This window comes from Monomorium pharaonis, chromosome 9 (genome assembly GCF_013373865.1).
Source record: "Monomorium pharaonis isolate MP-MQ-018 chromosome 9, ASM1337386v2, whole genome shotgun sequence".
Lineage (NCBI taxonomy): Eukaryota > Metazoa > Arthropoda > Insecta > Hymenoptera > Formicidae > Monomorium > Monomorium pharaonis.
This window is the reverse complement of record NC_050475.1, coordinates 9,187,523-9,202,564: the sequence shown is the minus strand read 5'-3', so window position 1 is coordinate 9,202,564 and position 15,042 is coordinate 9,187,523. Positions and strand designations below refer to the sequence as shown.

General features: G+C 39.6%; 1 protein-coding gene across 1 annotated transcript; it reads left to right on the top strand.

The window, feature by feature from the left end:
* The first annotated feature begins 7,769 nt into the window (after positions 1 to 7,769).
* LOC118647352 lies at positions 7,770 to 8,750 on the top strand. The gene has a single exon (XM_036292124.1). It carries the CDS (start codon positions 7,770 to 7,772, stop codon positions 8,748 to 8,750), a length of 981 nt encoding a protein of 326 aa, XP_036148017.1.
* The last annotated feature ends 6,292 nt before the right edge of the window (positions 8,751 to 15,042 follow it).

Genomic DNA, 15,042 nt, shown 5'->3' with positions numbered 1-15,042 from the left:
TAATCATCGCGGTGAGGGCCGTGAGGCCGGACACTGTTATCCCCGTGTCTATGGAATTGATACTGCCAAAAATACTCGATTAAATTTATATATATATTTTTATTTCTTTTCTTTCCCGCTCCGCGCTCCCTTAAACCCCGCCGGACGTAACACCTACATACCTATTTGCTGTTTATGTAAACATAGGTTATGGGTTTTACAAAATCAGTCTGCAGTCGTCGACGTACAAAATTCCATTTAGATACAACAATCATTTACTGAGCAATTGTATAGATTCATCTACAAATTGAAGATAACAAAACAGAGAACAATCGGACAGAAAAATATAAAATTAAATCTATCTTAAATATGTACATACACATAAAGTAAATTAATTATATATATAAATAACTTCTGATTTCAGATATTAGAAAAAGGAAATTGAATACATTTATTGAAAAATATATAATAAATAATAAGAAGGAACAAAAGAAGAGAGATTCGAGAAAATCAACATAATGAAAGAATGGCTGCGTTTAAGCGGATCGAGAATTTAATGGAAAGACTGTTGGAAAAAAAAGATTAATTATGTGAAGTATTATGTGATACTAATGCCAAGAGTTCAGTTCTTTAATCAATATTTTAAGGCTCCTGAGTACTCGCTAAATCTATCCTTCTTTAATGACGTCAGAAAACGCATGCTAAAATACTAGTGTACTTTTTTTAAATAAAAAGATATACCTAGAAAATGACATTTGGGATAAATTCAGAGCACACTTGTAAAATTATCCAAATACTAGCAAGTACTCAGAAGCCTTAAGTTAAAGTATTATACATATATGATACAGTATTTTGAGTTTAAGTATTATATTAGACCTGTTCTTTTTAGCTGAACTTACAGGAAAGACCGTATTTTGAAGAGTTTCTATAGTTTGTTCTGTTTCTTATCTAATAAGGTATTTATTATTCTATGCACATATCAGTATACAGTGCCGTGCCTTTATCTACATTAAATCTGTCTAAAGATGAACTGTACAAGAAGTTCAACTAAAAAAAAATAGACTATTATGTTAAACTGATTAATGATAAGATTTCGGTTTTTTAAATACCTGTTTTTATGAACTCCAATAAACTTTAAGCGATGATTAGTCCACTGAAATTGACCAATCGCATTTGTAATTTTATTTCAACGGCAAATGCGATTGGTCAATTCTAATGGACTAATCGGCGATTAAAATAAATCGGAGTGGTAGAAACAGGCATTAGTATTTTAACTTTAGGTATATGTGATTCAATATTTTGAGTCTTTCACGTTTTTGTTTAGTTTGTTTTAAGTTTATTTTTATTTTTTGTAATATTATTGTCTGATTCCACATAGATTAATTTTAATCTTGGTTCAACTTACTTTTCATCTTTCTAGTTCTAAGAATTAGAAAAAAATAAAGAGCAAATTGAACCAAGATTAAAATTAATCTACGTTGGTGAAATCAGTATTTTAACTTTAACCATTATACGTAAAATAATATTTCGAGTTTAAATGTGATATGTGATGCTAATGGTAAGAGTTCTGTTTTTCAATCAGTATTTTAACTTTAAACATTATATGTGAAATAATATTTCGAGTTTAAGTATGATATGTGATGCCAATGATAAGCGTTTTGTTTTTCAAGTTTATATGTGACACTGTGGATACCTAGATTTAATTAAAGTATATATATATGACACTGTGGATACTGTGGATTTAATTAAAAATAAAATTTGGGGACTATGTGGTTATAAATAAAGAGAAATGTTCTTTTACACATTTTTTTATTTATTACGTGCCATGTATTGTCTCTTCGCCGTTCGTTATTACTCACTGTTTTTGACTTTGATACAATATGAGTGACATCAATCGATCGACTGATTCGTTTCGCGGATACGCGAGTTAATTTATAATAATACCCGCCTCGCGAAGTTCTTCGATAATTAACAGCATTTCGTTGTCATGCGCGTTGTGACCGGCTCGACGTGATGCTTCGAGCAACTGCAAACGATCTACCAGCTCGTTGGGATCGTCCCAGTGTACATAATCGATCTCGTTATCATTTAACGTCATAGCGTGAGGTAATCCCTTTCCGGATTTCTTCTTTTTTGGCGTAGGTTCGATCGACATCAACGGTGCGGTGTTTGTACTTTTATTCTCTGTTGCTCCGTAATTGACTGCTTTTGGTGTAATTGCGTCTATGCACGTTTGTAGCAAACAATATGCTTTTGTACTTTTGCATATCATTATCTGTGTAGATGTCATCATCGGAGATTTTCTTGAAGATCAATTCGTAAAGACCGGGTGTACCGACATAACGTACATTAACAATAATTATGTTATCCTCATTATCCACATCGAAATGTTTATTACCGAGCATCATTCCATTCTTCTCGAGACGAACACCGTATATGTTGTCTACATCGCTCTCTCCGCTACCGCTCAGGACAGCCCCGACAAATTTTTGACCAAGCGGCCCCAATTGAGCTTACAACGATTTTCGTCCTTGCGATGTCTGTAACTGATTTCGAACAATCGTTGCGAGTAAGTCGTCCGTCGTTTCGAAAACATTCTCAAGCGATTCTATCGGTTGTACGGTTGTGGGACGCGGTGTGGAGGTATATCGTTTGAAATTTGTAAATGACTAGATTTTTGAGGTGTTGCGGAGAGATCGAATGAGACGTTCGACCGTTTTCTCTTATTGACATATTCTTCCCTTTCTTTCTTCTCACGTTTACGGGTGAACGATGTTTCGACGCTTGCATCATTGTCACGCGGATCGTCCTTTATCTCGCGCACGCCGAAATTGTCTACAATCTTTTGTAGCGGTTCGATTAACGAATAACATAATTTTGTAGCGGTTCAAAGTGTCTTTTGGTTGCGATCTCCTCCTCGATCTTACCGGTTTTCAAAGCGCGATGTTTCTTTCGGATCGATTCGCACGTTTTCTCAATTTCTCTAGCAATCTTTTCGCGCTCACGTGTATCTTTGTTTTCAGCCATGTCAATCGTTTTACCTCCGACGAAATATCGATGATAACTAATTACTTTGCGGTATTGCAAACTCGTTAAATCCTCTTCTGTATCGTCCGTTAGTCTTTGTCTATTACTAGAAATCCATAATCACGCTGCCAACAATCGCTACATAATTTACTGAAAACATCGTACGACATGTCAGTATTTACGTGATCGTTGTACACGCGTTTCAAGTTGGTACCGTCCTGTTTAAATAAGATCAGCAGGTTTACGTTGTCGCGTATAAGATGTTTGGGTATTCTCGCGTACGACTAACAGAGATAGAAGCAGTCAACGTTCGAGTGTCTGCCCATTGAAAAGTATTCTCACGACATCCTGCTTATCGCACGCAACGTCATCGAAGATGAAAATTGAGTTCAAACGCGCTTCGCTTGGCGGAATGACGTCACTGTTATTGGAGAATGTAAAATAACCTATCTCATCGATCGAAGTCAACAAATTCTCCAGATAACGATATTTCGGCTGTTGCAACGATTTCGAATACACGTACACGTTCTCGAAACGTACACCGTGCAGACTTTCCAACAGGCTTATGAGAACGTTAGTTTTACCACAATTCGACGGACCGCAAATAATGGCGCGTATAGTATTCGGCAGCATCGCGCCATGCTTACATCTTTCCTCGCTGTCCCCCATTAGTTGCAATTTATCGTCGTAATTTGTAACGCGTATTGTCAACGGCTGTTGCACGAATCTCATGTTTTCTTAATCTGGCTAGAGAGCATGATCGAACGCTCTTTTTATATGTGTACGAGTGCAGCATACGTTCTATGGAAAATGTGCGCATGTGTGTGTATGTATGTACGTTTGTATATGTGTCCGTGCAAGCATCCGTGCCTGCGTGCTGTCCGTGCTTACATGTGTGCCCGTGCTTGTATGCCCGTACCAGCGTGTGTGCCTGCGTGCGTGCGTGCGTGTTAGTAGAGGAGGAAAAGACGTTCGGAGAAAAGAGAACGCAGGATAAAAATGATCCATAATATACCAATATTAATTTTATTTAAAAAAATACTTGAAAATATTTAGAATACATAGATAAAATATATAATATAAGATATAAGAAATAATATAAAATATGATATATGATATAATATAAGATATGATATATATAATATATAAATTTTTTTTATTCTCTATCATAAATTTTATTAATATAAATTAAAACAGCATTTACAAAAATGTCACACTCCCAGTCTTCTATATATTTAATATCTTTTTTTGGTTCCTCCAAACCAAATAAAAATCTTAAATTAAAAATATCGTTGTCGCTATCGGTGACGGTGTCGTCGTAGTCGTAGTCGTAGTAGTCGTCGTCGTCGTCGTCGTCGTCGTCGGCGCCGCCGTTGTTGTTAAGACGCTCCTTTCAATACCAATCTTGGTACATCCGTTCTACTCGGCGATCGGATTGCACCATCATTTTGTGTTCCGTTATATCCATATATCCCGGAAGGCGAGTCATTGTAGGTGTTATTTTATTTCCGAAACACAGACACTGTAACAGCATACAAATTACAATTAAATATCAATTAGCAAAAAAACTAGGTATATATTTCGGGGAAAGAAAAAAAGAGTACTTACGACAATTGCAGGCAGCTCGACGTATGCCTCCGGATCAATCTTAAACGTCTTTGGGTGTCGTCGCGCCGTCCTCAAAGCCTGGCGACTTCGGGTACTCACGTACCACAGAGCCGGCAGGCGATCCGGTAGCGTAATACGCGCTTCCCCGTAACAAAGGCACTTTAAAAAATAAAATAGATCAATATTTTTATTATAAAATTAATATAAATAAATATAAATAATATAAAAATTTTTAAATATTAAAATAAAATACTTACAATGTTAGCCATGGTATCTTTGTTGTAAATATATTTTTGGAGACGCATTTTCACTTCTTTTCTCGAAGAAATTTCGAACTGAACTGACGATGCTGTCTGATCTGGACGACGCTTTTCTCGTTGAATTTCTAAATGAAACCACTTCACTTTTCCCATACTACAGAAAACTATAGCTCTTGGAGACGCGTAAAATCACGTCTTCGTCGTACGCTTCACTAACGCTTGAAAAATATTTTATACCTTTTACACATTTTTTTTATTAGCTTATCAAGTTGTTGCACAAACATTATTTTTTTTATTAAGTAAAGGAATGGGATCAAACGCCTATTTATACGAGCGCAAAGTCGTGCATCGCTTAGTATTAAAGATGTATCTCATACTATCGTATCCCTCCGATATTCTCGATTTAAGCGCAGAGCAGTTACAGTTTGTGCCAAAGATCGTTCTGTTACGCGAGTGCAGCAACTATATCGAACACGTGTGGGACAAGCTTCCGGAACATTTAAAAGCGGATCAAGAGGTTTAAAGCTATCGTCGCTATAATGAGCATTACAATCAACCGTGGCAGCAAACGCACATCGACGGCCCCGCACCGTTGAAGAATTGTAGCGAATGTCAGCTTTCGCGACGAACAAATCGCTAAAAAGCGACTGCGGTCATCTGTTAAATTGCGCGATAAACGCGCTTCCCTTCTAGTTACACATCCCTGGCTATTAGTTTTGCGGGCCGGGAACGCACTTGGAAAAGCGATTAGCTAGAGGCGATTGGGGTATGAATCCGTTGGACGCGGCGTGCCGCGAACACGATATTGCGTATTCTCAAAGCAACGAGCTTGCCGACAAACACGCAGCGGACGAGATACTCGCCAACAAAGCACGAAAACGCGTAATCGCGAAAGATTTGGCTCTCGGAGAAAGAGCCGCCGCTGCTGCCGTCTGGGCAGCTATGAAAGCCAAGACAAAGATCGGTATGGGCGTAAAGAGCAAGAAGAAGAAGACGACGAAGAAAAAAAAACGTATAGTTCCGGCAGCAAAACGAGACGGTGCATTACCGATTCTACCGATATTAGGCGCGCTCGAATCATTAATCGGCGGAGCGGCCGGCGTGGCAAAGGCGGTAAACGACCGCAAAGCCACGCGACGTCAACTCGAGGAGCTGCAACGTCACAATCGCGCGATGGAAGGTCGCAGAGTGTATCTCGCCCCGTACAAAGGCGGGCGAGGGCTGTATCTCGCCCCATACAAGTACGGAAAAGGCGTAAAAGCGAAAAGAAAAAATACTTCGAAGAGGCGTTAAAAATACCCGTGGGTGCGATGACAAACGTGCAATTACATCATTTGGTTATCTGTATGCGTATTCCACATTTTAGAGGAGTGTTTATGCGTAACGCGTTACCGATAAGCGGCGCGCGTCTATATGAAAGCGGTATCGTAAACCTGGACGATGCGGCGGGCCCCGGTACTCACTAGGTAGCGTACGCAAAGAGAGACAATCACGTGATGTATTTCGATAGTTTCGGAAATCTTCGACCACCTAGAGAACTCGTACAATATTTCGGAGACGGTGTGACAAAAATAGAATGCAATCAAACGTCCTAACAAACCTACGATCAGAGCATCTGCGGACAACTTTGTCTGCTATTTTTACACTCGATTTAAAAACTGACGTTGCGCTGTCTAAACTCAGTATTCGTTCAAACATGTCGTTGACGCTTACGCTGAGCGGCAAGAGCAGCATTCTGACGAGGTACTCTCCCGCTATAGATTTGAACGACGACGACTACGAGCTCGGTCTAGCGATCTTTGAAACATATAACATGATACCGAATGTGAATGCTTCGAACAATAAATTTTATTTTGGTAAAGACAACGTGGAGATTACAATTCCCGAGGGATCGTACGGGCTGCATGCCATAAACGAGTTTTTAAAACGCGAGATTTCACAAATACGTCCGCGACGCGACGAGGCTCATTCAAACGTTACGCGCGGTGACATCGCGATTAAAGACAATAATGCTGGAGATGAAGACCCGATAACGATCCGCGCAAACTACAATACGATGAGATGTGAGATCAGATGCGCATACAAAATAAATTTTGGTAAACCCAACAACATCGGCTCGCTGTTGGGATTCACGTCGAAGCGTATACTGGAACCGCGAAAATGACACGATTCAGACGTGTCGATCAACATAATGAACGTGAACATTATTCGCGTAGAGTGCAACGTGACCGCGGGCGCGTACAGCAACGACAAAAGCGTGCACGTGATACACGAGTTTTCGCCGAACGTGCCACCTGGATATAAGATTTCGAAAAGGCCGTCGCAGATCATTTACCTGCCGATCATCGTGCGAAGCGTTACGGATCTGACGATACGCGTCGTCGATCAGAACGGACGATTGCTTGATTTTCGAGGAGAAGAAATTGCCGTCAGATTGCACGTACGACGACGACGACTGCAACGATAACGTGAACGTGAAATGTTCGTACTAAATGCGTCGGAACGTGCGAGAAAAATAAACACAAACATTTTTACAACGAAAATCATCAACGTTACAACAGTCATCCGATATTCCTGCTATACCTTTCGATAATATTCAATCATCCAGTTATTTCAAGAAAAAGAAGCTCACCGCGTCGAACGTTGAATTTTTTAAATCTCTGGGATTCGCGGTGCGACAATGACAGACATTTTAAACATCAAAGACGAGCCGATCTTTGACGATCGCATCGTCAAGATCGAGACTCACACGTACAATCCGTTCGCCAATACAACGTTCGAACACAACGACAAGATAAGAATACTTATACAACAGCAAGATTTATACACGTTACTCAAAGTTTTCTATACGTTGAGGGAAAACTTACGATAAAAAAACCAGTTGCGGGGTCTGATATGATATTGGGAAATAATTGCATCGCGTTCATGTTCGATGAGATTCAATACGAGCTCGACCGTGTAGAGATTGATCGCAACAGGAACGTCGGAATAACCAACTCGCTCAAGAGCTATGTAACTATGTCATCCGATAGAATTATGATTGCAAGTAACGCTGGCTGGGATCCGTGGAATCCTACGAACGGATACTTTAATTTTTGCGTACCGCTCAACATGCTACTGGGATTTTGTGAAGATTACAAACGCGTGGTGATTAACGCTCGTCACGAATTGATTTTGATACGCGCGTGCAACGATAACAATTGTCTAGTTGGCGATCCGGCGCGGGAGCCGGAAATTGAATTATTCAAAGTACAGTGGCGAATGCCACACGTCCTTCTGAACGAGATAAATAAACTGGCGATGCTGCGTGCTCTGGAAAGTGGACGATACCTGAGCATGGTTTTTCGTTCGTGGGATCTATACGAGTTTCCGCTATTGCAACGTACGACCAAACATTCGTGGGCCATCAAGACCGCTACTCAGCTCGAGAAGCCGCAGTACGTCATCTTTGCTCTGCAGGCTGGTCGGAAGAACGTTATGCTCGAGGATACGAGCCGATTCGATCATTGTAAACTGACGAACGTGAAACTGTATCTAAACTCGGAATGTTATCCGTACGACAATATGAATCTGGATTTCGATAAAAACAGATGGTCGATTCTCTACGACACATACGTATGTTTCTGTAAAACCTATTACGGATATGATTATCTCGAGCCGAATCAAACTGTCACAACTTTTCGGCAAAAAGGCCCGTTCGTAATCATCGATTGCTCTCGACAAAATGAATTGGTCAAGAGCGCAACCGTGGACGTGCGCTTAGAGTTTGAATGCAAAGAAAACTTGCCCGCGAGTACCACCGCGTACTGCCTCATCATACACGATCGCGTGGTTCAGTACAATCCGTTGACAAATGTTGTGCGGAAGATCACCTAAGAACGTTGTCCCGCTATACATTATTAAAGGAGAGGGGGTGGAAATGAGACGATATATAAACCTACGATGCGCCGAAAGTTGAGGGCAGTCTTCTCGATTATCGATAGAGAACTCATTATATCTATACCAACGTTCGTGGACCTGCAAGATTTTATCGTTGGAAGAAAGTTTATCGTTAAGGAGTTTGCTGCTCTCAGAGATGGATTCATTCTCTCGCATTACATTTTTCGAAATCCCGTGCCGTGGCATCGACTCAATAACGCAGACAAGCATCGTGGTTGCTTACGCATCATCACGGATTACGATAGAACAGCGGAACGATTCCATACAGCAAAGCTAAGAAATTGATTACAACGACGCTGACTAGGAACGAAACACTGCCCGTCGTATACGTCAAGGGACACGAGAAACGAGAATGGCTGCGGAATTTGCTTCTGGATGGCACGAAAGAAGACATATACGTTGAAAATATCGAGGCGCATTATGAAGATATAAGATCTTTAAACGAGATGGACGTTACGCATACTTTACGTTGTGCACAGCATTCAACAAATTGCGCTTTACAAAATGTATTTAAAATATTCAATTGGTGGCATTGTCTTTAATAAACATGCGTTTTTTATAAATATAGTGTTTTTTTCTTATCACCCCTGTCTCTTATTACCCCTATTAACCCTGTCGGAATCTGTTTACGTTATTTTTAACGTTCTTTTGGCGTTTTCTAACATTTGAATCGGAACGTGTTACGACACGTTCGAGATTATTCCCTAAAGGGAAGATATTCAACGTTGCTTCCCCCTCTACTTGAAGAAATTTCCCCTCTATCGTAACTCATAAGTCGAACTATTTTTTCGTACGATGAGTATTGCGTTAGCCGCTCGAACAAAATGTTCTCCGCCAAAGAAAGCAGCAGTGGTACGAAGCGTTGCTACGATACTATGTCGTGCGAGAAGAAATGCGACGCGTAAGTTTGATTTTTTAAATTCTTTTTATTTTTCAACTTTTATATTATTACTTTTATATTTTATTATTATTATTATATTATTTTTTATACGGTACGTCGGAGCGTCGCGCGGTTCGCGTACTAAGCAGACGATACGCGCTTACGAGTACGGGGTACAAATATCTCGAGATTGACATCAACGTTGGTCCGCCGAGTTACGTGGAAATCGCCATAGGAGATCATCGGGGGAACGAACTTATAATGTCTTTCGAAATATGGAAGGGACTTTACGAACAGTGACAAAACATTCTGAATCTCCTTCGCACCGACTATAAGGACTTGTACAATTTTATTAGCGTTGGACCGCTAACAGCCAGAATTTGCATAATCAGTGACGTTAACTTTATACGTTTGGAATCACAAAACGTACGCATGATAATGACCGAGTCGACCGTACGTCGTATGTTCGATCTGGATGGTTGTGTAGATTTAATGTTCGATCGACTAATTAAAATTACTGATAATGTTGATATGCAGTTTACGCAATTCTCTAATATTGCATCCATAACGAACCCCGATCAAGTATCTAACGCGATACGCGCGAGCAACGTCTTTAATAAACATCGACTTCTCGGTTGTGAGCTTTTGGCTTTAGTGTTTAGTATGTAAGAGAAAAATTATTATACCGCTTTATATGTATAAATTAAACATTAAAAAATAAAAACTTATGTTATCTATTTTTTCTTTATTTTATATACCTCTTTTTCTTAATAGAAATATCGCAATGCAAGCGAGAGCGCACGCGATGAGAGAGAGTGAGAACGTGTAAAGATGGCGGCGTACGAGCAGGAGCGAGAGCGCACGAGAATACGTGCGATGTGGGAAGTATGCGATGGGTAGTATGCGATGAGTGTGAGCGAGAGCATGCGAGAAATGAGTGCGAGTGAGAGCGTGCGATGAGTGCAAGCGAGAGCGTGCGATGGGTAGGAACAATGAGTGTGAGCGAGAGCATGCGAGAAATGAGTGCGAGTGAGAGCATGCGATAGGTAGGAACAATGTGTATGAGTGAGAGACTATGAGGAATGAGTTTCGATTGAGAGCGTGCGAAGGATAAGAACGACGAATGTGAATAAGGGTATAAGGGTATAAATTAATTAAAAAATAATTTTAAAAAAATATATATATTTTTTTCTTTTATTACATTTTTTAAAGTTTTAATATAAACATTTTTCCTTAAGGCCAATAGTCCTCGTAATCATCGCCGATTAAAGGCAGCATGCCGAACAGCCGCCTCAAACCGAGAACGTCGGCGGTCCCGTACGCGCTAATGGTTCGATCAACCAAGCCGTCGTTGTGGTAGCGGTTGGCTTTATCGTCATTTTATCAATATTTAGAAATCCGCGTATGTGGATATCCCATGGCCAGATCTCGCGCTAGAAAAAAATTATAAATTATTTTAAAAATTTGTAAAAATTAAAAGTATTTATAAGTATTATTAATTAGCAACCACTATTATTAAATTACCTGTTGGTCTACAGGCCCGCGCACCAATATTAATCCCCCTAGAGGGATGTTCATTGGAGGACCTGGATGCGAAATTTGCACGCGTATTTCGTTGTGCAAATTGACGCGTTGCACAGGCACCTCGCCCACATAAATGTACTGGAAAAAAATTTTTAATGTTCAATATTTAATATTTATCAAATTCACTTTACCGCACATAAAAAACTTGCATTTACGCCTTCCGCAGGATACAAGATGTTTAGTCTAAACATCTTGGCAAACTACTGAAAAAAATCGACAGACCAAGAGCTGGGAAACGTAGAATTTTTCGTAAAAAACGCAAAACCTTTTTTATAACGATGAAAAATCCTTTGACCTGATATGTCGCCGATCCAGTAATGATTATTGTTAAGTGGGCCAGTAGTAACATGTGAAGGCAATTTCGAGCCAGGTCTGACAATAACAATGGTGCGTACGTTCTGCACATAGATGCTTTCCAAGTATTGTAGTTTGGGACGATATGTTGTCAAAAATCATTTCAATAGTAACACATGGAAGCAATTTCGAGCCAGGTCTGACGATAACAATAGTGCATACATTTAACACTAAACACATTCGGTAACTTTCAAGCATTGTGGTTCGGCATCTTTTTATGTAAAAGCAGCCGAGATACCGGCGCTAGACCAAGAGAAATGAAGCGTTTACTTAAAAAATTTTGTAAACGTATATTCCATTTTTTAATTTCATATACCTTTTTTCCAAATGAAAAATATTGAGAGCAAGCGATAGCGCGCGATGGACCGCGAGGAATAGAATGCGTGGGTGGGAGTGAGAGAGCGATGAACGCAAGTACCGCGAGGGATAGAGTGCGAGAAAGCGATATGGAATAAGCCGACAAAAAAAGACGCAATAAGAATCCTCTAAATTATCATGCGCTATCGATATCTTCTGACGAGCGCATGCCGCCCTTGTTTATAACACCTCATAAGTGTCTATGTCGTAAAGGGATCCCCCACCCCCATCTTCCCCGAATTCGTCACCATGTGCCTTCCCTCGCCCGCGTGACGTCATACCCCGCGCCTATAAGTTCCCCTCGCACACCCGCTTCCCCCTCGGAGTACCAGGCTCTGAACTCCCATTTAAACACTAGTTATATAATATACTTACAACAATAAAATAGCTATATTGATGTAACATAACAGACATTAATAAATTTTATATTAACTAAAGAACCTTAAATCCTATTTTGTTTGTCAATTCTGGTATTAAATGATATGAACATAAAAATATAAATATAAACATATAAACATGTTATGTAAAACATAACCTTAATTTGGTAATAAATATATAATAGCATTTCTTTTATTAATGCCTTCTATCTGTTCAACATTGTCTTCCAATTGTGGTTGCGCAATATTTGATTCATAAACAATAATACGAATGTCTATCATATCGTTTCTTAATAAGCAAATATTGAACAGAATGCAACAAGCCATAATATACTTCGGGATTACATGTGTTTTTCGCATTGGAAGTGTCAAGAATGCTTTGGAAATGGCCTTTTAACAGACCTAACAATCGTTCAACGACCATTCTTGCACTAGACTGACGCTTATTAAAATTTATTTGTCTCTCAGTTAGGTGACCATTATCTTTAAATGGTACCATAACATGTTTGGTAAGGCGATATGCATCACCTAGTTACCTAGTATACGGCTATCACGTGAGAAATTTTCCTCTGTAAACATGCTTTCGACATTTGGTAATCGAAAAACACGGATGTCATGTACAGATCCCACTTGTCCCGTGTAACAATGTATAAACCGTAGTTCTGCATCACAAATAAGCTAAAACAAAATTATATAAAAAATAATAAAAGTAATAAATGTAATGTTGAAAGTATACATTTACAGTAACATAATTAAACTTTTAGACCTAGTTCCACAACTTACTTTAACCAGGGTTTAACTCGTTACAAACCAATTTTGATCAGGATTGGTTTATAACGAGTTAAACATTGGTTAAAGCATGTTGTGGAACTGGGCCTTAAATATATACATTATAATACACACAAAATACATTTAGATTAATAAAGAAATATTATAAGTAGCATTAATAACTCTTACTTGTAATTGAATAGAGTAAAATCCTTTTCTACTTATGTATGATTCACCGTGGTTTTTTTGCGCAACAATTCTTATATGTGTTCCATCCACGACATCAATAACACCTGGGAGACCATAGTGATTTTGAATGGTTCCCATAGTTTGCTCTGCTTCTTGTCTAGTTGGCCATTTAATAAATGTTCTTACTTCTGCATATAAGGCATTTATTACTCTATGTACACATCGCCATGCAGTGCCTTTGCCAACATTAAATCTATCTGAAACACATCTGAATAGTTTATAAGTTAAATATTTGGAATACAAATTTCTTATTATAATTCATTATTTTCATTAATTACACAGGCACACAAAAAAAGTAATTAGTCCGGCGGAATAGACTAGTCAATCATTATGTATTTTGACCCGCTGAATCCGAATCCAAAGTCAGAATTGCAAAGTAAGCTCGCATTTCCTAACCTCAAAAAAATTTCTTTTTAATGTTGGTCCGGACCAGACTAGTTAATCCTTATGTATTTTGACCCACTGAATCCAAATTCGAAGTCAGAATTGTTGAACTGGCTCATTTTTCCTAACCTCAAAAAAACAGTTTGGGTCACAAATGTATAATCCAGAGCGTGCAGACTTGCGTAACTACATTACACTTAGAAAATTCAATACGTATGACAAATCTGAGCTTCTGTGAATGAATAGCGTAGAAATATATTTCTTTTTTCTATTGTATCTAACTCTTTTATTTTCAAAAATTCTGTACAATGACTTTTTCTTACGTTTCATCCTTTTCACGGAGACATCTCGTTTGAGCGTCCGGCAGATATCAGCCATCATGTTCACATCCGAGTGAGTCTCAAATGCGCACAGTAATAAACGGACACAGCAAGCTGAGTGAAACGGACACAGTAACAAACGGACACAGACCAAACGGACACAGTAATAAACGGACACAGTGCGAAACGGACACAGTAACAAACGGAAACAGTGCGAAACGGACACAGTAACAAACGGACACAGACCAAATGCGCACAGAGCGAAACGGACACAGACCAAATGCGCACACTGCACATGCGCACGGACCAAATGCACACATGGAAAGTCGCAAACCCATGTGATGCAGTGAATGCTTTGCACGCACACGCACACACACACACACGCACACACACACACACACACACACACACACACACACACACACGCACGCACACACACACACGCGCGCACACACACACGCGCGCACACACACACACACACACACACATGGGGGAGGCCTTCGGCCCCCCTCCCGCACCTACCCCATCCAAGTCGCTAACCTATGTGGACTTTACTCTGCTTGCAATGTACATGGATTGCATTTGGTCCGTGCGCACGTGCAGTAGGCGCATCTGCAGTGTACGCATTTGGTCTGTGTCCGTTTGTTACTGTGTCCGTTTCACTCAGCCTGCTGTGTCCGTTTGTTACTGTGTCCGTTTCACTCAGCCTGCTGTGTCCGTTTATTACTGTGCGCATCTGGGACGCTCCCTCACATCCCACTTGCCTTAATATCGATTCTACATCTGCTTAATGTCGTGATAAAATCTTTCTTCCTGTTCTTCACTATAATCATCTAGATTTTTTGGGAATTAGTCGATATGAGAATCCAAGAAATGCAACTTAAGATTCATTAAGTAACCTAATTTTCTATAGTTCTTCATCATTTCCGTCATCCTTTGTCTGTAATCTTGACTTT

Coding starts and splice junctions, on each gene's coding strand:
- LOC118647352 (XM_036292124.1), top strand. CDS start 7,770: ATGATATTGGGAAATAATTGCATCGCGTTCATGTTCGATGAGATTCAA.